The following is a 21,405-nucleotide window of genomic DNA, read 5'->3' as shown; positions in this document are numbered from 1 at the left end:
AATAAAGTCAGCTACTGTTTCCACTGTTTCTCCATCTATGTGCCATGAAGTGATGGGACCAGATGTGAGAGTTGGTCTGTGAAAAAAGCTGAGCCGCGAAGAATTGATGCTTTTGAACTGTGGTGTTGGAGAAGACTCTTGAGAGTCCCTTTGACTCCAAGGAGATCCAACCAGTCCATTCTAAAGGAGATCAGTCCTGGGTGTTCATTGGAAGGACTGATGTTGAAACTGAAATTCCAATACTTTGGCCACCTCATGCCAAGAGTTGACTCATTGGAAAAGACCCTGATGCTGGGAGGGATTGGGGGCAGGAGGAGAAGGGGATGACAAAGGATGAGATGGCTGGATGGCATCACCGACGCGATGGACATGAGTTTGAGTAAACTCCGGGAGTTGGTGATGGACAGGGAGGCCTGGCGTGCTGAGATTCATGGGGTTGCGAAGAGTTGGACATGACTGAGTGACTGAACTGAACTGAACTGATGGGACTGGATGCCATGATCTTAGTTTTCTGAATGTTGAGCTTTAAGCCAACCTTTTCACTCTCCTCTTTCACTTTCATCAAGAGGCTCTTTAGTTCTTCACTTTCTGCCATAAGGGTGGTATCATCTGCATATCTGAGGTTATTGATATTTCTCCCGGCAATCTTGATTCCAGTTTGTGCTTCTTCCAGCCCATCATTTCTCATAATGTACTCTGCATAGAAGTTAAATAAGCAGGGTGACAATATACAGCCTTGATGTACTCCTTTTCCTCTTTGGAACCAGTCTGTTGTTCCATGTCCAGTTCTAACTGTTTTTCCTCACCTGCTTACAGGTTTCTCAAGAGGCAGGTCTGGAGGTCTGGTATTCCCATCTCTTTCAGAATTTTCCACAGTTTATTGTGATCCACACAGTCAAAGGCTTTGGCATAGTCAATAAAGCAGAAATAGATGTTTTTCTGGAACTCTCTTGCTTTTTCCACGATCCAGTGGATGTTTGCAATTTGATCTCTGGTTCCTCTGCCTTTTCTAAATCCAGCTTGACATCTGGAAGTTCACGGTTCACGTATTGCTGAAGCCTGGCTTGGAGAATTTTGAGCATTACTTTACTAGCATGTGAGATGAGTGCAATTATGTGGTAGTTTGAGTATTCTTTGGCATTGCCATTCTTTGGGATTGGAATGAAAACTGACCTTTTCCAGTTGTGTGGCCACTGCTGAGTTTTCCAAATTTGCTGGCATATTGAGTGCAGCACTTGCACAGCATCATCTTTCAGGATTTGAAAGAGCTCCACTGGAATTCCATCACCTCCAGTAGCTTTGTTCGTAGTGATGCTTCCTAAGGCCCACTTGACTTCACATTCCAGGATGTCTGGCTCTAGGTGAGTGATCACACCTTCATGATTATCTGGTTCATGAAGATCTTTTTTGTATATTTCTTCTGTGTATTCTTGCCACCTTTTCTTAATTTCTTCTGCTTCTGTTAGATCCATACCATTTCTGTCCTTTATTGAGCCCATCTTTGCATGAAGTGTTCCCTTGGTATCTCTAATTTTCTTGAAGAGATCTCTAGTCTTCCCCAGTCTATCATTTTCCTCTATTTCTTTGCATTGATTGCTGAGGAAGGCTTTCTTATCTCTCCTTGCTATTCTTTGGAACTCTGTATTCAAATGGGTATATCTTTCCTTTTCTCCTTTGCTTTTTGCTTCTCTTCTTTTCACAGCTATTTGTAAGGCCTCCCCAGACAGCCATTTTGCTTTTTTTCATTTCTTTTTCTTGGAGTTGGTCTTGATCCCTGTCTCCTGTAGAATGTCACGAACCTCCGTCCATAGTTCATCAGGCACTCTGTCTATCAGATCTAGTCCCTCAAATCTATTTCTCACTTCCAGTGTATATACACATACATACACTTATATACATATATAAAAATACATATACATTCTGTTATAAACGTATTAAATGCAGGAGTAAAATTGAGTTATGTTGTGGTATTAATGTCATTTGAATCTTTGTTTAGCAATCATATAATTGAACCTATTAGCAAAAGTAGAGTGGCAGACATTAATGGAATAATTTCCAATCATCACTGCCAATAGTTTCCAGGACATGTATGTTCCAGATCCAATTACCTTTTGTGTGTGTTATTAAAGTTTGTTTATCTAGGCATGCTATATTGTGATCCGTTCAATTGTCCATGTTTTCCAGAAGATACAGATTTTTTATAGTGTCTTATATTTGAAATACATATTTCACTTCTTCTACATTTGAATATATGAATCCTTGTTTATTCTTTAGGATTCAGCTCAGATAGTTCCCCTTCCATGAAATTATTCCCTTTCTCTGAACGATAAAAAAATTGCTTGGTATATTCTTTTGTCACATCAATTATCACATATGTGGTAGTTGTTTATTTTTATTTCTGTCTTCCTACTAAACTGTGAGCTTCTTGAGATTGTGCTTTCTTTTGTGTCTAGCATAATGTCTAGCATAGAGCTGGTACTGTATACATTTTTGATGCATGAATATATATGAATTAATGATTACCAAAACATATAAGGGAAGTGAAAGATCAAAAAGGCTATCTTAGATAAAGTCATAAACCTGACAATTTAAGAAAAACACTAGAAGGTTCTATGGAAGGGGCATAGGAAGCATATTTTATGAAAAGATAAATTTAAAAGATATGAACCCCATAGTCTAGAAGTGTTCCTTTTGATGCAGAAATGTTTATTTTGGTGGAGAAATGTGGTAAAGACCAACTGTGAATGGTACATGGCTATGAAAACATGTTGAAAGTCAGGAACAAAGACTATAAATGACATGATTTTGAGAAGTGTGTAGAATTAGGAACCACACTACATCTGTTTCCGTGTATCCAATATGTATTTCTGGTTTATAGATTACCACATATAGCATGTAAGAGCTGCCAGTTTTCCAGTAATATGAATGTAAACCACATCTGGACTAGCAGGGCCGGCTTTATAGACAATAGGCTTGATTTCTTCCATCTCTGACCTTCAGTCCTGCTTTCTACGTTTATTGTCACTTTTTATGTATATTTTTTAAAAAACTGCTCACTCTGAGATTTTAAGTTTTGGAGGACATGACAGAGTTTTGTCAGGCACAGTTTGAATACTTTATAACTATTGAATTTAATTGAAAATGTCAGTTTTTATCATGTAAATTAATTTGGTTTGATGAATTATATATTTCTTTCTTTTAAATATTCTTCAATGTATTAAGTGAGGGATTATAAACCAAGTTCCAGTTACTTTTAAAATAAATCAAATATTTCAGCAGAAATAAGGACAATAAGTTCCTTATGGCTACATTTGAAGACCACATATAATGATCTTTTGAATGACTTAGGTCAGGAAGAAAGACGTACCAATATTCTATTTTTTCTGCAGATCTTCAGCAATATTTTGATAGTGATTTCATTAAAATGTTCAATGAGAATTTAATGTATATTTGCATGCAAGTAAAATGAGAGATGACAAATGAGAGCTTAACACTGCCCGGTACAGTATAGAACAGAAGTCAGTTTCGGTGATTCTGTGTTTCCATATAATTCTAGTACCAGCACACTACAACACCAGGGCTTCCACAAGACAGGCATGAAATGGATTCCGCATGGGCATTTGCTCTAGCAGCATGCTCAAGATGCTTTACCTTAGTTTTATTGCTGCTAATATGGTATAGCCTGATTCTGTAAAAAGTGATAAATATTGATAACCATGTAATGATTAGCTGCTGGTTACTCTTGTCTCTCAAATTATTCAAAGTGGTACATTTTTAAATTAGTGAGTTACTTTTATTCTGATTCCATTTTCCTTTTCCTAACATTTCTATTGATTTGATGACAAAACAGTTGTTTAGAAGAAATTCTTCATACAAAATTTGTAACGTATGTAGTTTTGGATACTTAGCAGAATTTTTTTAAATTAAGAAAGCTGTCTTTTCTGGATTTTCATCTTATTGTTGACATCTTACTACAGGTCTTCAGCACATACTCCAATGAAGATTATGACAGGAGGAATGATGAAGTTGACCCCGTGGCTGCTTCGGCTGAGTATGAACTTGAAAAACGTGTAGAAAAGCTGGAACTTTTCCCAGTGGAACTAGAAAAAGGTATATGAGCTCTGCAATGTTAATGTTATGCTGGTATTCTAATAGCATAGAAATGACTTTATTTTTCCTAAGTATAGCCTTTTTTTCCCCCTAAGGATTGGAAAAAGTTTTCATTCTCATGGAAAGTTTTATTTTTTAAATTTCAAAACAGTTTATATGAGTTCTATATAGATGATATATTGAAAGACTCCTCCCTTACCATCTCTCCTGAAACCCATCTACTTTAGTTGGCTGGATTTGTGACTAGGAGTAGGGAAGGGTGGATGAGGTCTGATGTTTTCTTGTATTCCTGCAAACCACTGGTGCATGTGAAGAGTCCAGGCAGAGTTGCTATAAGTGAGAGCTTGGGCTAGGTGGTTGTTTGGGGTTATTAAAGATACAAAAGTGGAAGTGCAAGCTGCTCAGTCACGCTCGACTCTTTGTGACCCGATGGAATTCTCCTGGCCAAAATACTGGAGTAGGTAACCGTTCCATTCTCCAGGGGATCCTCCCAACTGAGGCATCGAACCCAAGTCTCCTGGATTGCAGGAGGATTCTTTACCAGCTGAGCCACCAGGGAAGCCCATTAAAGATATAGGATCCTGATTGAAGATCTTGATTAAAGATACAGGATCTAAGCAAATAGATATTCTGCATTCTTGGATGGGAAGACTCAGTATAGGAAAGTCTCTCCTATATCTGATAGGTATCTTCGATCCTGATAAAGTAATATATAAATTTAATGCAATTCAAATAGAACTGTCATCAGTTACATTGGGAGAGGGGATAGCATAATACAGTACTAAATTTTACATGGAAAAATACAGACCTAAGAGAAGTATGGAAAAGAAAGTGAAAGAATTTAATTTCCCAAATATCTGAATGTAATGTAAATCCTCGATAGTCAGAACAAATTGTAATCATACAGCAGTTGATCATTGAAACAAATTACAAGGTCCAGAGAATGATGTTAGTGTGCATGAAAATTTAATAACTTGACATGTGAGATACTCTAGGAGTAACAGGGTACTTTACAAATTGTTCTGGCATAACTGAGGATCTATCTGAAAGAATGTTAAGTTGGGAAAACTTCATTTTCATTATATCACATAGAAAGCTAAACTACATGAATTAAATAATAAAATATTTAAAAAACAAAGATATTTTATGAAAACGTATATCTACATCTGGGCTTCTGGGAGGAAGGGCTTAACCGTTTGGAAAATCAGAAATTATAAAAGAAAGATGGTCCAATTCACTCATTCAAAATTTTAAACTTTTGAAGGCAATATTGTCAAACAAAGCCAACAGATAAGTGATATATTTAGGAGGGGAAATATTCATTATAGGTGACATGGAGTTAATAGCTATAATATTCTAAGAGTCTGTAAATTATCAGGATGAAAGAGACAGGCAAAACTCATTAGAAAAATTGGTACTTTACTTTAGAGGAAATTGAATGACCCACATTCCTATGAATACAAGCTCAAACCTCACTAGTTGTGAGGGGAATGCTGAACCAACATGAGATCTTTTTTCCTGGTAGAGAAAATAAGCTCTGAGCTCCAGAAGGTGGTGTCAGCATCTTTCTAACATAGCCTTTGAGTCTTTTCCATCTTTTCCTGGATGTTTTGCATACTTCGTGCTCTGCCTGTTCCTAGTAGAATATATACAGAGGAAGACACGGTGGCTGCTGGGTTCTTGATGGTGCAACCACAGAAATCAAAGCCTTCAAGCGTGTGGCTCTGGACTTCACCCATGCCTGCCATCTCAGAGAAGCTGTACAATCAATCAGTCAACGGATCTCTGGGTTGATTGTACTCTTCCTTTACCTTTCTTTCAGTTATCGCCATGTCTTTCAAGTGGTCTGCACTGAGTTGAGAGTGGCTCAAGCCAACATACTGCTTTGCCCACAGTTGCATTTTTATCTTTGCAAGACTGAGTAATTTTCCAGTTAGAGCATCAAGAGGAGCTATGAAAGGAAGGGAGATGATTTTACTAAAACCTGAGTCCAGGGAGAGAAAACAGATTTAAAAACTAAGATATAATTTTCATGCAGGATATTTGTTGGTAGAAACCATTAAATGGCATAGTAGTACAGAGAATCCACATTTGAGAGGAGCCCTTTGAGTATACCGAGTATGGTAACTTAACGTTGGCTTGATATGTGTTAATTCATAATGAACAAAAGCTCTGTAAATACAATGAATACGAATAAGAATCCCCCTAATACTTAATATTCACCAAAGATTTCATACAGGATATAAACCCTGCACCATTATTCAATGTGGAAAAGTCTACAGCGATCATCTCTGAAACAACACAAGAGCAAACTCACTAAATGTAAACACTGGGAAGGCTTTTGGGCATTATTAATCCCTTCATAAATATAAACATTCACACTCTAGAGAAATCCTATGAATGTGATAAATATGTGCAATAATTCTGAATACAGCTGACTTTTATACACATAAGAGAATTTATGTAACAGAAGCAACTATATACATGTAACCAATGAGGAAGAGCTTTCAGCACAGATCTGACCTTCTTATGCATAAGAAACCTCATTCTAGGGAGAAACTGTAAAGCTATAGCGAATGTAGGAAAGTTTTAGAACGAGAATGCCTCTTAATGAATATGAATACCTATACCAGGGAAACAATTAGAATGTAATAAATGTGGAAAGTGATGTGTGCAAATATTCTAAATGTAAGGAGTGAAGGAAAGTCCCCAGTGATCACTCATTTCGTCAACAGTTCTCACAGCAGAGAGGTACCTATGCCTAAAATTAATGTGGATGTGCCTTCAGCTGGAGATCAAACTCTGTACTAGCTTTCTTTAGCATACAACTGAGCAAAGACATCACACTTTTGCTAAATGACATATTTTTAAACATATGTAGACTAAAAATTTGTCATATGTCTTATCTCCCCAACTAAGCCAAATCTTTTTAAGACATAACTGCCTTATAGGCGACCTCAGTAACAGCCACTCAGACGTTTCTAATGTTTTTTCCCCACGCCTTTTTAGGTGCCTTAAGTGCATTCTGCACTGGTGCAGTGGTGGCAGTGCGATGCCACCCCATTTCAAAATGGACCAGTAAGACCAGCACACGCAGGAATGCAGGGGGACAGGCCTCGCCCGACTGTGACGGGAATGTGAACTGGCACAGTCTTTACACAGGGTAATTTGGCAACACGGAGCAAAAGCCTCCTATCCTTTAAACACAAATTCAACTCCCAGGAATTTATCCTTAGAAAATATTTTCCAAGTGGGTAAACAATCTGTAGCAGCCCAGGGCTAGCCCAAGCACAAATGTGCATCCATACTAGGCTACCCACGCAATACTATCCATGCACGACCACGCACTGAGAAAAAACATACAGGTGTGTGTGTCGAGGCCCATTGTGGATGGCCTGTGCCTGGCCTGTGGATGCCAGCTAAGGAGTTTAGCCACTGGTGCGCCAGGCAGGGCTTCAGAGGTTCTGAGTGGGAGAGCGACGTGAGTCTTCGCGAGGATTAATCTGGCAAGTGTGGAGGACAACCTGGAGGTGTGGGGACAGGCAGGGAGGAGCCTGGTGCCAAGCCACAGGAGCTGCCCCTGGGCTTAGGTGGCCTGGCAGAGGGCAGGGTGCCGGGCGGGGGGCACCTTGGAGGCAGCGGGCCTGAAGCTCGGGAGAGGGGCCTCGGGGAGGGGAGCCATATAGTGTAGACAGGGTGAGTGTCTGGTCTGGGGGTAGTATTAGACAGCATTTAGATATGCCACTCCAGTACTCTTGCCTGGAAAATCCCATGGGCGGAGGAGCCTGGTGGGCTGCAGTCCATGGGGTCGCTAAGAGTCGAACACGACTGAGCGACTTCACTTTCACTTTTCACTTTCATGCATTGGAGAAGGAAATGGCAACCCACTACAGTATTCTTGCCTGGAGAATCCCAGGGACGGGGGAGCCTGGTGGGCTGCCGTCTCTGGGGTTGCACAGAGTCAGACATGACTGAAGCGACTTAGCAGCAGCAGCAGCAGCAGACTAAAAACGTAGGATTATGAATTGTACTTAGAAATACTTAAAGCAGAAGCTAGTAATAAGTAATAATCAATGAGATGAACCCTATTCAAAAAATTACTAGCTGAAAATACTTAGCAAATTAAAGGTTATTGCTAAAGAGTCTTTTAAAAGCATGAAACATTCTATTGAGCACATGAGCCAGTTTATTTTTTTTAATCAATCCAACACTGTTGATTATTAGTTCATATCTATTTTTATACAGCTAATGCACCATTATTATAAAGACTTTGAGGCTATCGGAAAACAACTTTGATTGTTAACCAAAAAATGTGGAATGCACCTAGTGTATCTTTTATTTCATTAATGTTAAAATATATGTGTTCACAGAAAGGAAAATTGTATCTGAATTAAAAAATGTGATTGTCAATATTGTTCAAAGGTCCAATAAAATGAAAACAGAAGTGAATGCCTGTTTATAGAGAAATGGTTGGATAAATTATGACACCTTCTCACCATGAACTGTTATGATATTAGTGATTTAAGGCTATATAAGTTGATATCTTATCATTGGATCAGAAAAATAAGCTGCAGAGAGAAGTAGGTATAATATGATCTTGTTTGTGTAAAGGAAATAAGAAGGAAAATTAAACACTATATAATATGTATATTCAATTATATGTACATATATGTGTATATTTTATCTGATCATATGTTTATATGCTTGTATAGTAGAACAGAGGAAAATATTGAGAGATACTTACCATCTTATTAACATGAATGGGCACGTGGCCCAAGTTAAAAGAGAAAAAGAAGACCACATAAATAGATGGGAAATTCCAGATGTATTATAATCACAGTAATTTAAAATTATATACTCAAACATACATATATGTGTGAGTATGTATGCTCTGTGCTTAAAAATACTGTATTATTTAGTTAGGCTGTGTTTTCAGATAGATTGATTGCTCGATAATCAAGTTATTACCTTTTCCAGGGATCACAATGAATAGCCAACTGCAATAGTGAAAATAAACTAACGAGCCTTTTAAGGGATCTTATTTAACGTCCTTGCTCCCCAGCATAGGATAAAATTCTGTCAAAGCAAACATGTCAGTATAGTTCACAAAGAACAAAATTAAAAGCAGCAAATAGATCTCAGAAGCTAATTATGGATGAGTGTAAAATTAAGGTTGTTCACTTTTTTCCTTTTTCATAGATGAGGATGGACTTGGCATAAGTATTATTGGAATGGGTGTTGGAGCAGATGCAGGCCTTGAAAAGCTGGGGATATTTGTCAAGACAGTGACAGAAGGCGGTGCTGCTCAGCGAGACGGCAGGTAAACCAGCTACTGTTAACATCTAAAATCTTCTGGGAAATGTTTCTGGGAATTTCTTTCATTGGTAGCTTTCTTTTGATTTTTTAGAACAGAATTTCAGAGTGTGTCTCAGATGTGGAAAATGTTAAGACATTTGAATTACTTTCTGATTTGTAGTCAGAATATATTTCTTTAATGTATATTAGATAAATAGGTGGATGGGTCTGTTATCTATTATCTGTCTTCCTTTGTATATATCCATTCATCTGTCTAGCTCATGGATAGTGATCAGAAACATGGTATATATCATTTGACAATATGTACTATGGAGATCAGCATATAGTTTCACTTGAGACATATCAAGACAAATGATAGTAGTTCTGGCTCTTCTGAAAATGACAGTGGTAGGAGAGAGAATAGGAACTTGGATCCTGCAATGATGGTGATTGTGGAGATCAATGTCTCTCAAAATGTGTTGTCTAAAAACATAGGTTCTTGAGTGCCATCTAGACCTGTGGAATCTCTCAGAGAGGGTTAAACATCCTCTTGGGATAATTGGATACACACCAGAGCCTCAGATGTTCATATTTTATGTCCGAGCTTTCATCATCTTGAGCTATAAGTATCTTAAAAGATTTTGATTAATCCTTATCTAGCTACTGATGCAACAAATTGGGGATGATACAGAGGATTGGCAGTAGAAATAAAAGTAGACTAAAAAATATGAGTGCCAAAATCAATGAAATCTAATTTTATTTTTTTCAGAAAGTTAAATACTAACGACTGGCTTTGATTTTTTTCAGGTTTAAGTTTGTATTACTTTTAGGGTCTTATCTAGAAATAATAAACCATGTTGAAAATCATTTGTGAATCTCCAGTGAAACCAATAGTAGTAATATTTCTTTTATAATTCTAAGAACATATTGATATCCGAAGATGTTTCCCAAGAGGAACTAATTTATTTAAATAGAGGACTGATAAATAAAACTGATTTATGTAGATAGAAAGCCACACCTTCAGAGGAACTAAATTGATTTGTTTAAATAGGAAGCCACACCTTCATTATCATCTCTTTCTATGTGGTTAGGGATCACATCTTACCAGAGTAACCTTATTTGTATTCCCATAACACGTTCGAGAAGACTCTTGAGAGTCCTTTGGACTGCAAGGAGATCCAACCAGACCATCCTAAGGGAGATCAGTCCTGGGTGTTCATTGGTAGGATTGATTTTGAAGCTGAAACTCCAATACTTTGGCCACCTGATGCAAAGATCTGACTGATTTGAAAAGACCCTGATGCTGGGAAAGATTGAGGGCAGGAGGAGAAGGGGACGACAGAGGATGAGATGGTTGGATGGCATCACTGACTCAAAGGACATGGGTTTGAGTGAACTCCAGGAGTTGGTGATGGACAGGGAGGCCTGGCGTGCTGCGGTTCATGGGGTCCCAAAGAGTCGGACACTACTGAGCGACTGAACTGAACTGATCTGAACACTTGAACAAGAAAGGTCTGAAATGAATGTTTTGAGTGAATCTTCAGCTGACTAGGTGTTATACTTAAAACAAAGAAAGTGGGGTATTAATATTTTGTGTTTAAAAGTAATTTATTGTCTTACTGAAAGAAATAACTTCTTTGCTCTGTCAATGGATTCTATAATTGTTGTTGTTCAGTTGCTAAGTCGTGTCCGACTCTTTTACAATCTCATGGACTGCAGCATGCCAGGCTCCCCTGTAAAATAAGATATTCCTATAAAAGATTGTATTTTGTGATGATAGTAGTATTTCCTAAGTGGCACCCCACTCCAGTCCTCTTGCCTGGAAAATCCCATGGATGGAGGAGCCTGGTGGGCTGCAGTCCTCGGGGTCGCTAGGAGTCAGACACAACTGAGCGACTTCACTTTGACTTTTCACTTTCGTGCATTGGAGAAGGAAATAGCAACCCACTCCAGTGTTCTTGCCTGGAGAATCCCAGGGACAGGGGAGCCTGGTGGGCTGCCGTCTATGGGGTCGCACAGAGTCGGACACGACTGAAGCGACTTAGCAGCAACAGTAGTATTTCCTATTATTAATTTAGAACCTTTCTTCCAAGAGAGTTAAAATTTGTTTGCCAAAATCTGCATCATTTTTCTTTGTTTCGTGAGAAATATAAATCGTTCTAAAGTGACAGGGAATAATTCTTATAGTTAATATTAAAACACTATTAATTATCAATCACCTCTCTTAAGTAAATAGGCCCCAAAGCCAAACCGAAACACCAATTGATTTAAAGCCAAAAATGTAGAAAATTTGAGGTCTTGTCTTGTGGCCCAGTGGGTAAAACTCCACCCTTCCAGTGCGGCGTAGCTTCAGCCCCAGGGGGGGCGCTAGGATCCTACATGCCGAGCGACCAAAAATAAATACATTAAGTACTCTTGTTCTCCAAAAAACACCATTAAAATAGTGAAAAGGCAATTCACTGAAAAAAAAAGAAAATTTCTTATTAACCAGTTAGTCAGTTACTGTTTTCTAAACTCAGAACTATTTGTTTTTGTATCACTCATTTTTAAAATTAGGTTTCTTTTATGTTAACCTGTTTACTGATGTTTTCTCCTGTGTAGTTTTAATTACATTGATATGAGAACTTTGCTTTACCCATCCCAGTGTGCATTTCCTCAGACCTTCTAAATGAATATTTACCTAGTACAGTAATCCTGCTGTTGTTATAATACTTAATAAATGCCTCAGTGAATATATTAAAAAAGACAACTGGAGGTAATGAAATGAGAATCTTTGGGATCATGTGACCTATATATATATATATATATATATATATATACACACACATATATGTGTATATATATATTTGAAAATAAGTGGTCACATTATGGCAATGTTCACATCTTTTAAATTATTATACTTATTTCCACCATTAAAGGTATACTCATTTGCATAGCATTTATAATTTACTATTCAAAAGTTATCAGTGTAAAAAAAGTACAAAAGGAACATTTTGGTTGCTATCTCCAGTCAATACATGTATACTTACTGATATAGAAAAATATTGTATACTTACTGATATAGAAAGTTATTTCTACTTACTGATATAGAAATATATTGTATTAAGGATTTACAAAACAGTATGATGAGTATAATGCGGTTCTTATGCAGATATGTTTTCCATTCTTTTCATCCCTCTCCCACCTCACTCCCATCTCTCTCTCTCTTTTTCCTCTTTCTTTCTCTCAAGAAACTTAGAATTAATATACATCAAAGGGTTGAATGGCTCTAGTCTATGTTTCTATTTCAGCAAATATGGAATATTTAATCTTTCTATAGAGAATATGTAATACTTCATATAGTTTAAACTGCAACTAAAATAATCACCATGTGGCCATGCGAAAGTTACCCTTCAGAACTCAGTTGTGGACAAAATTAAAGTTCCAGGTTAGATGTTCCTTTTACCTTTAAAAGACTGTACTATAGCTTTCTAGCTTGCTGTATTATAGCTTTATAGCTTATAGCTTTCTAACTTCTTGATAACTCTTCCTTAAGAAAATGATTTCAGTGTTGTCTCAGATTTGGTCAATCTTCTTTCAAGGTGTGTCAAATAAACAGATATATAGAGAAAATACTTTTCTCCCTCCTCTTCCCTTACCACCCCTGATACAATAAGCGTTTTTTATTGTGATGTTTTTACCCCTTCCAAATGTCTCAGAAACTAATCACAGATAGTTTTGAGTAGTTTTAAAAATTTACCATGGATATATATCTCCTGAGTATCTAGTATAGTTAAAAAGTTTTGGGTCTCCCTTACTATTCGATATTATATCTTAACATTCTGAATTTGTTTTCATGTCTGTCTGTATCATTTCATATGACACCTGAAATGTTGGAGGTGCTCATTAAATATTTGTTGAATAAGTGAATATACCTGTGTTTCAGTTGCTTTCAAAACATTTATTCTTGAGACCTAACATTTTCTTTTTCTGTTCTTTTCTCTCTCTTTTATTGTGCTACTTTGCCTTATAATTTAGAGGGTAACTTGTAATTTAGCTGAGTGGCATGATAGCCATTTACACTTTGTTCTAAATTTTTATTAAAATACTATTCAGTTCAGTTCAGTTCAGTCACTCAGTCGTGTCTGACTCTTTGTGACCCCATGAATCACAGCATGCCAGGCCTCCCTGTCCATCACCATCTCCCGGAGTTCACTCAAACTCATATCCATCGAGTCAGTGATGCCATCCAGCCCTCTCATCCTCTGTCGTCCCCTTTTCCGCCTGCCCCCAATCCATCCCAGCATCAGAGTCTTTTCCAATGAGTCAACTCTTCACATGAGGTGGCCAAAGTACTGGAGTTTCAGCTTTAGCATCATTCCTTCCAAAGAACACCCAGGGTAGATATCCTCTAGAATGGACTGGTTGGATCTCCTTGCAGTCCAAGGGACTCTCAAGAGTCTTCTCCAACACCACAGTTCAAAAGCATCAATTCTTTGGCGCTCAGCTTTCTTCACAGTCCAACTCTCACATCCATACATGACCACTGGAAAAACCATAGCCTTGACTAGGTGGACCTTTGTTGACAAAGTAATGTCTCTGCTTTTGAATATGCTGTCTAGGTTGGTCATAACTTTCCTTCCAAAGAGTAAGCATCTTTTAATTTCATGGGTGCAATCACCATCTGCAGTGATTTTGGAGCCCCAAAAGATAAGGTCTGACACTGATTTCACTGTTTCCCCATCTATTTGCCATGAAGTGATGGGACCTGATGCCATGATCTTAGTTTTCTGAATGTTGAGCTTTAAGCCAACCTTTTCACTCTCCACTTTCACTTTCATCAAGAGGCTTTTTAGTTCCTCTTCACTTTCTGCCATAAGGGTGGTATCATCTGCATATCTGAGGTTATTGCTATTTCTCCTGGCAATCTTGATTCCAGCTTGTGCTTCTTCCAGCCCAGCGTTTCTCATACTAAGTTATTAACCATTAATTTTTGCTGCAATAATGTTATGAATATACACAGGACACGTTAACAAAGTGGCCAGTTTGTAAAGCCACCTTCCTGTAAATTGCATTCCAGTAGACAGTATTTCCAGGGATAAACATGTATTTCCTCTGCTATTCTGGAAAAATTTTGGAAAGCATATGTTATCTGTAAGCTTTCTACTCTGGGATGGTCTGATGAGGAGAAACTGTCCAATTAATTTTTACTATCATGACTCATCCCTTCTTTTCTGCTATTTTAATTATGAGCCAAGATTTGAAAGAGATTATCAGTTACTACTTTATAAAGTTGCATCTAAAAGTTGCCCTCTCTCAAGGTAAAAAATTCAAGCAAAGTGGGTATCAGATGCCAAAAAACTTTTCCCTACCAGGTAAGCACTTACATAGTAAATGCGCTGCATGTTCACAACCTTCTGGGTTGTAGGGTCAGTCCACGGTTGCAGTCACCCCAAGCCAGTGCCCTTTTTTGTAACTAGTATTATTTATTCCCTCACCCATGTTCAATCATTTATTACCTCTCCTCTTTCTTCTGCTCATTTTTATAGTTTCTTGAGTTTGTCTCCACATTATCACCATACAACTTACCTCTAAAAAGGTATATTGAAATGCCCTTCAAAGAGATAGCAAAATCTGTGGCACTTCCCTCCCTCTCTCCCTCTTTTCTAATTTAAAGGTGGCTTTAATTTTCTTGTTTTGATTGTGTATCAGACTTTTAGATCCTTTCTTTAATGAATATCACTTTGAAATGTGAAAAAAATTTAAATCAATACCCTTTTAATGAAAATAATAATCAAATAATATTGAGCTCTCTTTATCTCCTTAATGCTCTCTGTATTAAGGCAGACAGGAAGAATTATGTAGGATCAGAGACCTGCGTTTTAATTGTGAGATGCCTCTTTCTTACACTGGTCTCTGAATTTGGAGAGCAAATCCAGCCAAATACCTGTTGCCACTGTTCGTGTTGCCAGAGTGCTTTACAGCTCTACTGTCTTCTGTTTCCAGCGTTCTTTATTCCTTTGTGAAATATGTATTTCCACTTAGTATCACTTTTCTTCTGCCTGCGGGATGTCCTTTACCATTTTATCACCAGATCTGCTGGTGATGAATTCTTTCAACTTTGTATATCTGAATAAGCCTTTGTTTCACCTTTGATTTTTTAAAATATATTTTCTCTGTGTATAGGATTCTAGGTTGACAGGCATTTTTTGTCCGTTTATAGCTTTTTCCAGATGTATTTTCTCATTTTAGGTTCTTGGGTGTGCATGAACATAAGGATGCCTACACAGATGAATTAAGACAATTAGGAATTGCTATAATGTAAATAATAAATATTGTTTATTTTATGCTTAAATTTATAATATTTGATAAGCATTGTGAAATTTGTTGTAAAACAAGAGCGCAAAACCATTTGTATGAATTACCCTGCCCTTTACATTTTGAGAAAATGTCTTGTTGGCTTTGGGTTATCAGTTATAGATTCTTGAGTCCAGAACCTTTAGTCTAGTTATTTTATGGTTATTCACATTTGCATCTTTAATAAAGAACAAGTGACTATAATCTTCAGTTCAGTTCAGTTCAGTTGCTCAGTTGTGTCCAACTCTTTGTGACCCCTTGAACCGCAGCACGCCAGGCCTCCCTGTCCATCACCAACTCCCAGAGTTCACCCAAACCCATGTTTATCGAGTCAGTGATGCCATCCAGCCATCTCATCCTCTGTTGTCCCCTTCTCCTCCTGCCCTCAATCCTTCCCAGCATCAGGGTCTTTTCAAATGAATCAGCTCTTCATATCAGGTGGCCAAAGTACTGGAGTTTCAGCTTTAGCATCACTCCTTCCAATGAACACTCAGGACTGATCTCCTTTAGAATGGACTGGTTGTTTCTCCTTGCAGTCCAAGGGACTCTCAAGAGTCTTCTCCAACACCACAGTTCAAAAGCATCAATTCTTCGACGCTCAGCTTTCTTCATATTCCAACTCTCACATCCATACATGACCACTGGAAAAACCATAGCCTTGACTAGACGGACCTTTGTTGGCAAAGTAATGTCTCTGCTTTTTAATATGCTGTCTAGGTTGGTCATAACTTTCCTTCCAAGGAGTAAGCGTCTTTTAATTTCATGGCTGCAGTCACCATCTGCAGTGATTTTGGAGCCCAGAAAAAATAAAGTCAGCCACTGTTTCCCCATCTATTTGCCATGAAGTGATGGGACCGGATTCCATGATCTTAGTTTTCTGAATGTTGGACTTTAAGCCAACCTTTTCACTCTCCTCTTTCACTTTCATCAAGAGGCTCTTTAGTTCTTCTTCACTTTCTGCCATAAGGGTGGTGTCATTTGCATATCTGAGATAATTGATATTTCTCCAGGCAATCTTGATTCCAGCTTGTGCTTCCTCCAGCCCAGCTTCTAAAGCAAAACTTTTTAGACTATTTCTACAGTCACTGTAAAATGCCATCATCACTTGTCAAATAAGCATGTGCTAATTTTAGAGACGGAGAAGGCAATGGCACCCCACTCCAGTACTCTTGCCTGGAGAATCCCATAGACAGAGGAGCCTGGTAGGCTGCAGTCCATGGGGTCGCTAGGAGTCGGACACGACTGAAGCGACTTAGCAGCAGCAGCAATTTTAGAGAACATTTTAAAGTTATAAATGTAATACATGTTTATGGTTAAAAATTTGGAAAGTATAGAAAGTGTAAAGAAGAAAATAAAAATCTCATGTAATCCCACAATGTAGAGTTGACCACGCTTAAAATCTTGCTGGCAAATTTCCTTCCATAGTTTTTTCTGTGCATATGCCTAGGTTTACTTTCTTACAGAATTAAGAGCAATTGAACATATAGCTTTATGCATTTTCATACATTTTATTCATCAAGACAATATTTGTTGAGTGCTTATTATATGTCAGGCAGTGTGCTATGTTCTTTATATTTTGTACCTTTTTAATCTCACTAATAGCTTTGATTAAATACATGAAATTACTGTTATTTCTGTTTTATATATAAGAAAGCAATGGCTCCTCTTATATAGTCATAGCAAGTAAGTGGAAGAGCCTAGCTGTGAACTTAGGATATCTTATTCCAGAGCCTGTGCTCAAATAGTATATCACATATTAAATACTTTTTCTACAGCAGACTTTAAAGACATATTATGCCATAGTATTATATATGTAAGTGAAAGTGAAGTTGCTCAATCGTGTCCGACTCTTTGTGACCCCATGGACTATAGCCTACCAGGCTCCTCTGTCCATGGGATTTTCCAGGCAAGAGTAGTGAAGTGGGTTACCATTTCCTTCTCCAGAGGATCTTCCCAACCCAGGGATCGAACCTGGGTCTCCTGCATTGCAGGCAGACGCCTTACTGTCTGAGCCACCAGCAAAGTCCTTGTATATGTAAACCATTTACATATTGCTGTTGTTTAGTCACTAAGCTGTGTCTGATGCTTGCAACCCGATGGACTGTGACCCACCAGGCTCTTCTGTCCATGAAATTCACCAGACAAGAAAACTGGAGTGGATTATCATTTCTTTTTCCAGGGGATCTTCCTGACCCAGGGATTGAACCCCAGTCTCCTGCATTGCAGACAGATTCTTTACCACCTGAACCACGAGGGAAGCCCACATATTGTTATAGTAGTGTATTATTTCAAGGTGTTGATCAGGTTAGCATTTTTATGTAAAAATCATTGTGAATGTCTCTGAAATTTTTTGAAAGTACTTCCTTGAAGCAGAGTTACTATGTCAAAGTGAATTGCACTTTAAATGTTGCAGAAATACGTTGCTAACCTGCCTTTAAGAAAGGTTGTTCAATATATGCTCCCCAGCAGTGTCACACTGCTGTGTGTGTGTGTGTGTATGTGTGTGCTTTAGTCATATCTGACCCTTTGTGACCCCTGTGGACTGTGCCCTCCAGGCTCCTCTGTCCATGGGATTCTCCAGGTGAGAATACTGCAGCGGGTTGCCATTTCCTACTCCAGGGGATCTTCCCGACCCAGGAATTGACCCTGAGTCTTGTGCATCTCCTGCATTGGAAGGCAGGTTCTTTACCGTTGCACCACCTAGCAAGCCCCTAGAGAAGTCTCCTGCACCCTCATTAAGACTGAATATTGTGTCATAAAATTTTGAAGAACTTGATACTTTCTTGTTTTTAAGTTGTTTACATAAAACAATTTATATTTCTTTCTTTTTCTAGAAACTATTTTCAGTGTGCTTTTTTCCTGTTGCCTTTTTTACTACTGTGTTATCATCTGTTCTATTAGTGCTAATTTCTACAAATAAGTGGTCTATGTCGCTGATTCGACTTCTTAACTATAGTGAACTTTCTCCTGTTTTCCCACTCTGATAACAAAAAATGATCAAATATAATAGAATTAAAGTGAAAATTTAAACAACACTGTAAAATTCTGTATTTAGTTTCTAGCCTTAATATTCTATCAAATTTATTGCTTTAAAATTATTTACTTCCTTTTTGAGACATCCAAGTAACATTTCTTAGGCCTTATCTTAAACTTCTCAGTGTCATTATAGTCGTTCATTTCAATGAGATCCATGTCCCTTTCCTTGATTTTTGTTTGTTTGTTTTTATTGGTGTGTGTGTTGGTGTGTGTGTGCATGTGTGTGTGAGACACAGAGAGAGAGAGAAGGAGAGGGAAAGAGACTTTCCAGGTTCTCCTTCAGTATAGATCCTCCTGTTTTCACCCTGCATTGAAAGAATGCTTCTCTTCCAAGGGGAGCATCTTGAACTCATTTTTGTATTCAAGTCATTTTTTTAAATGACTCTATATAAATTACTCCCAAATTTGTATCCCAGTCTTGGTACATGTAGAACTTACTCATTTATTTCACATGTGTCTTATGATTATCTAAACTTTATCATAAAAGAAGTTGAATTTCTCTTTTCTTTGATCCGAACATGCTGTTTTCTATGTTTATTCTGTTTTTCGTGGCTTTAGATGTAAACTTCCTATTCATATTTTGTTTTTTCATTTTGCCCCATTAATATCTTACTGTCTTGTATATATATATATATTTTTTTTAGAATGTCCCTCATATTCTTCTTTTTTCCCACTGTTTTAATTTATTAATAGAAGGGTAATTGCTTTACAGAATTTTGTTGTTTTCTGTGAAACCTCAACATGAATCAGCCATCAGTTCAGTTCAGTCGCTCAGTTGTGTCCGACTCTTTGCGACCCATGAATCACAGCACGCCAGACCTCCCTGTCCATCACCAACTCCCGGAGTTCACTCAAACTCATGTCCATCGAGTCGGTCATAGGTATACACATATCCCCTCCCTTTTGAACCTCCCTCCCATCTCCCTCGCCATCCCACCACTTTAGGTTGATACGGAGCCCTTGTTTGAGTTTCCTGAAAGTGATGTCACTCAGTCCTATCAGACTCTTTGTGACCCCATGGACTGTAGCCTACCAGGCTCCTCCCTCCATGGGATTCTCCAGGCAAGAGTCCTGGAGTGGGTTGCCATTTCCTTCTCCAGGGGATCTTCCTGACCCAGGGATAGAACCCGAGTCTCCTGAATTCCAGACAGACGCTTTAACCTCTGAGCCATAGAGCAAATTCCTGTTGGCCATCTATTTTGCTGCTGCTACTGCTGCTAAGTCACTTCAGTCGTGTCCGACTCTGTGCGACCCCAGAGATGGCAGCCTACCCGTGCCAGTGATTCTCCAGGCAAGAACACTGGAGTGGGTTGCCATTTCCTTCTCCAATGCATGAAAGTGAAAAGTGAAAGTGAAGTCGCACAGTCGTGTCCGACTCTTAGCGACCCCATGGACTGCAGCCTACCAGGCTCCTCTGTCCGTGGGATTTTCCAGGCAGGAGTACTGGAGTGGGATGCCATTGCCTTCTCCAATCTATTTTACATGTGGTAATGTAAGTTTCCATGTTACTCTTTCCATACATCTCACCCTCTCCTCCCCTCTCCCCACGTGCATAAGTCTATTCTCTATGTCTGTTTCTCCACTGGTTGCCCTGTAAATAAATTCTTCAGTACCATTTTGGTAGATTCCATATATATGTGTTATTAGAACTGACTCAAATGCATTTCATTTTATGGCTAATATTCCATTGTGTATATTGTGTCAGTTGTATATGTACCACTTCTTTATACATTCTTTAACTTCTTTATCCATTCATCTGTCGATGGATATCTAGGTTGCTTCCATGTTCTAGCTATTGTCAATAGTGCTACAGTGAACAGTGGGATACATGTATCTTTTTCAACCTTGGTTTCCTCAGGGTATATACATAAGAGTGGGATTGCTGGGTTGTATAGTGGTTTTATTCCTAGTTTTTTAAAGAATCTCCATACTGTCTTCCATAGAGGCTGTATCAATGTACATTCCCACCAACAGTGCAAGAGCATTCCCTTTGTTCCACATCCTCTCCAGCATTATTGTTTGTAGACTTTTTGATGATGGCCATTCTGACCAGTGTGAGGTGATACCTCATCGTAGTTTTGATTTGCATTTCTCTAATAATGAGTGATGTCGAGCATCTTTTCATGCATTTGATAGGCATATGTATGTCTTCTTTGGAGAAATGTCTGTTTAAGTCTTCCCCACTTTTTGATTGAGTTGTATGTCGATTTTGGAAATTAATCCTTTGTCAGTTGTTTCATTTGCTATTATTTTCTCCCATTCTGAGGGTTGTCTTTTCACCTGGCATATAGTTTCCTTTGTTGTGCAAAAGCTTTTAAGTTTAATCAAGTCCCACTTGTTTACTTTTGTTTTTATTTCCATTACTCTAGGAGGTGGGTCATAGAGGATCTTGCTTTGATTTATGTCATCAAGTGTTCTGCCTATGTTTAAGAGTTTTATAGTTTCTGGTCTTGCATTTAGGTCTTTAATCCATTATGAGTTTATCTTTGTGTATGGTGTTAGGAAGTGTTCTAATTTCATTCTTTTACATGTAGCTGTCCAGTTTTCCCAGCACCATTTCTGAAGAGGCTGTCTTTGTCCCATTGTATAATTCTTGCCTCTTGTCAAAAATAAGGTACCCATAGGTGC

The 21,405-nt window shown here is 38.2% G+C and overlaps 1 protein-coding gene across 38 annotated transcripts in view; it reads left to right on the top strand.

Moving 5' to 3' along the window:
• The window catches only part of PPP1R9A (protein phosphatase 1 regulatory subunit 9A), a 349,650-nt gene that overhangs the window by 180,005 nt on the left and 148,240 nt on the right, over positions 1–21,405 (top strand). For all 38 annotated transcript variants that reach the window (XM_086397813.1, XM_086397812.1, XM_086397811.1 and 35 more), the window contains 2 exons: positions 3,978–4,110; positions 9,310–9,430. In XM_086397813.1, the coding sequence (XP_086253939.1) occupies positions 3,978–4,110; positions 9,310–9,430 (254 nt within the window). The remainder of the gene's footprint in view (positions 1–3,977; positions 4,111–9,309; positions 9,431–21,405) is intronic.

The sequence above is a fragment of the Bos grunniens genome, chromosome 4 (assembly GCF_055505025.1).
Source record: "Bos grunniens cultivar Pamir isolate PY7600 chromosome 4, Bosgru_T2T1.0, whole genome shotgun sequence".
In the NCBI taxonomy this organism is placed as follows: Eukaryota; Metazoa; Chordata; class Mammalia; order Artiodactyla; family Bovidae; genus Bos; species Bos grunniens.
The sequence above is the reverse complement of the archived record's forward strand: the minus strand, read 5'-3'. Positions and strand labels throughout refer to the sequence as shown.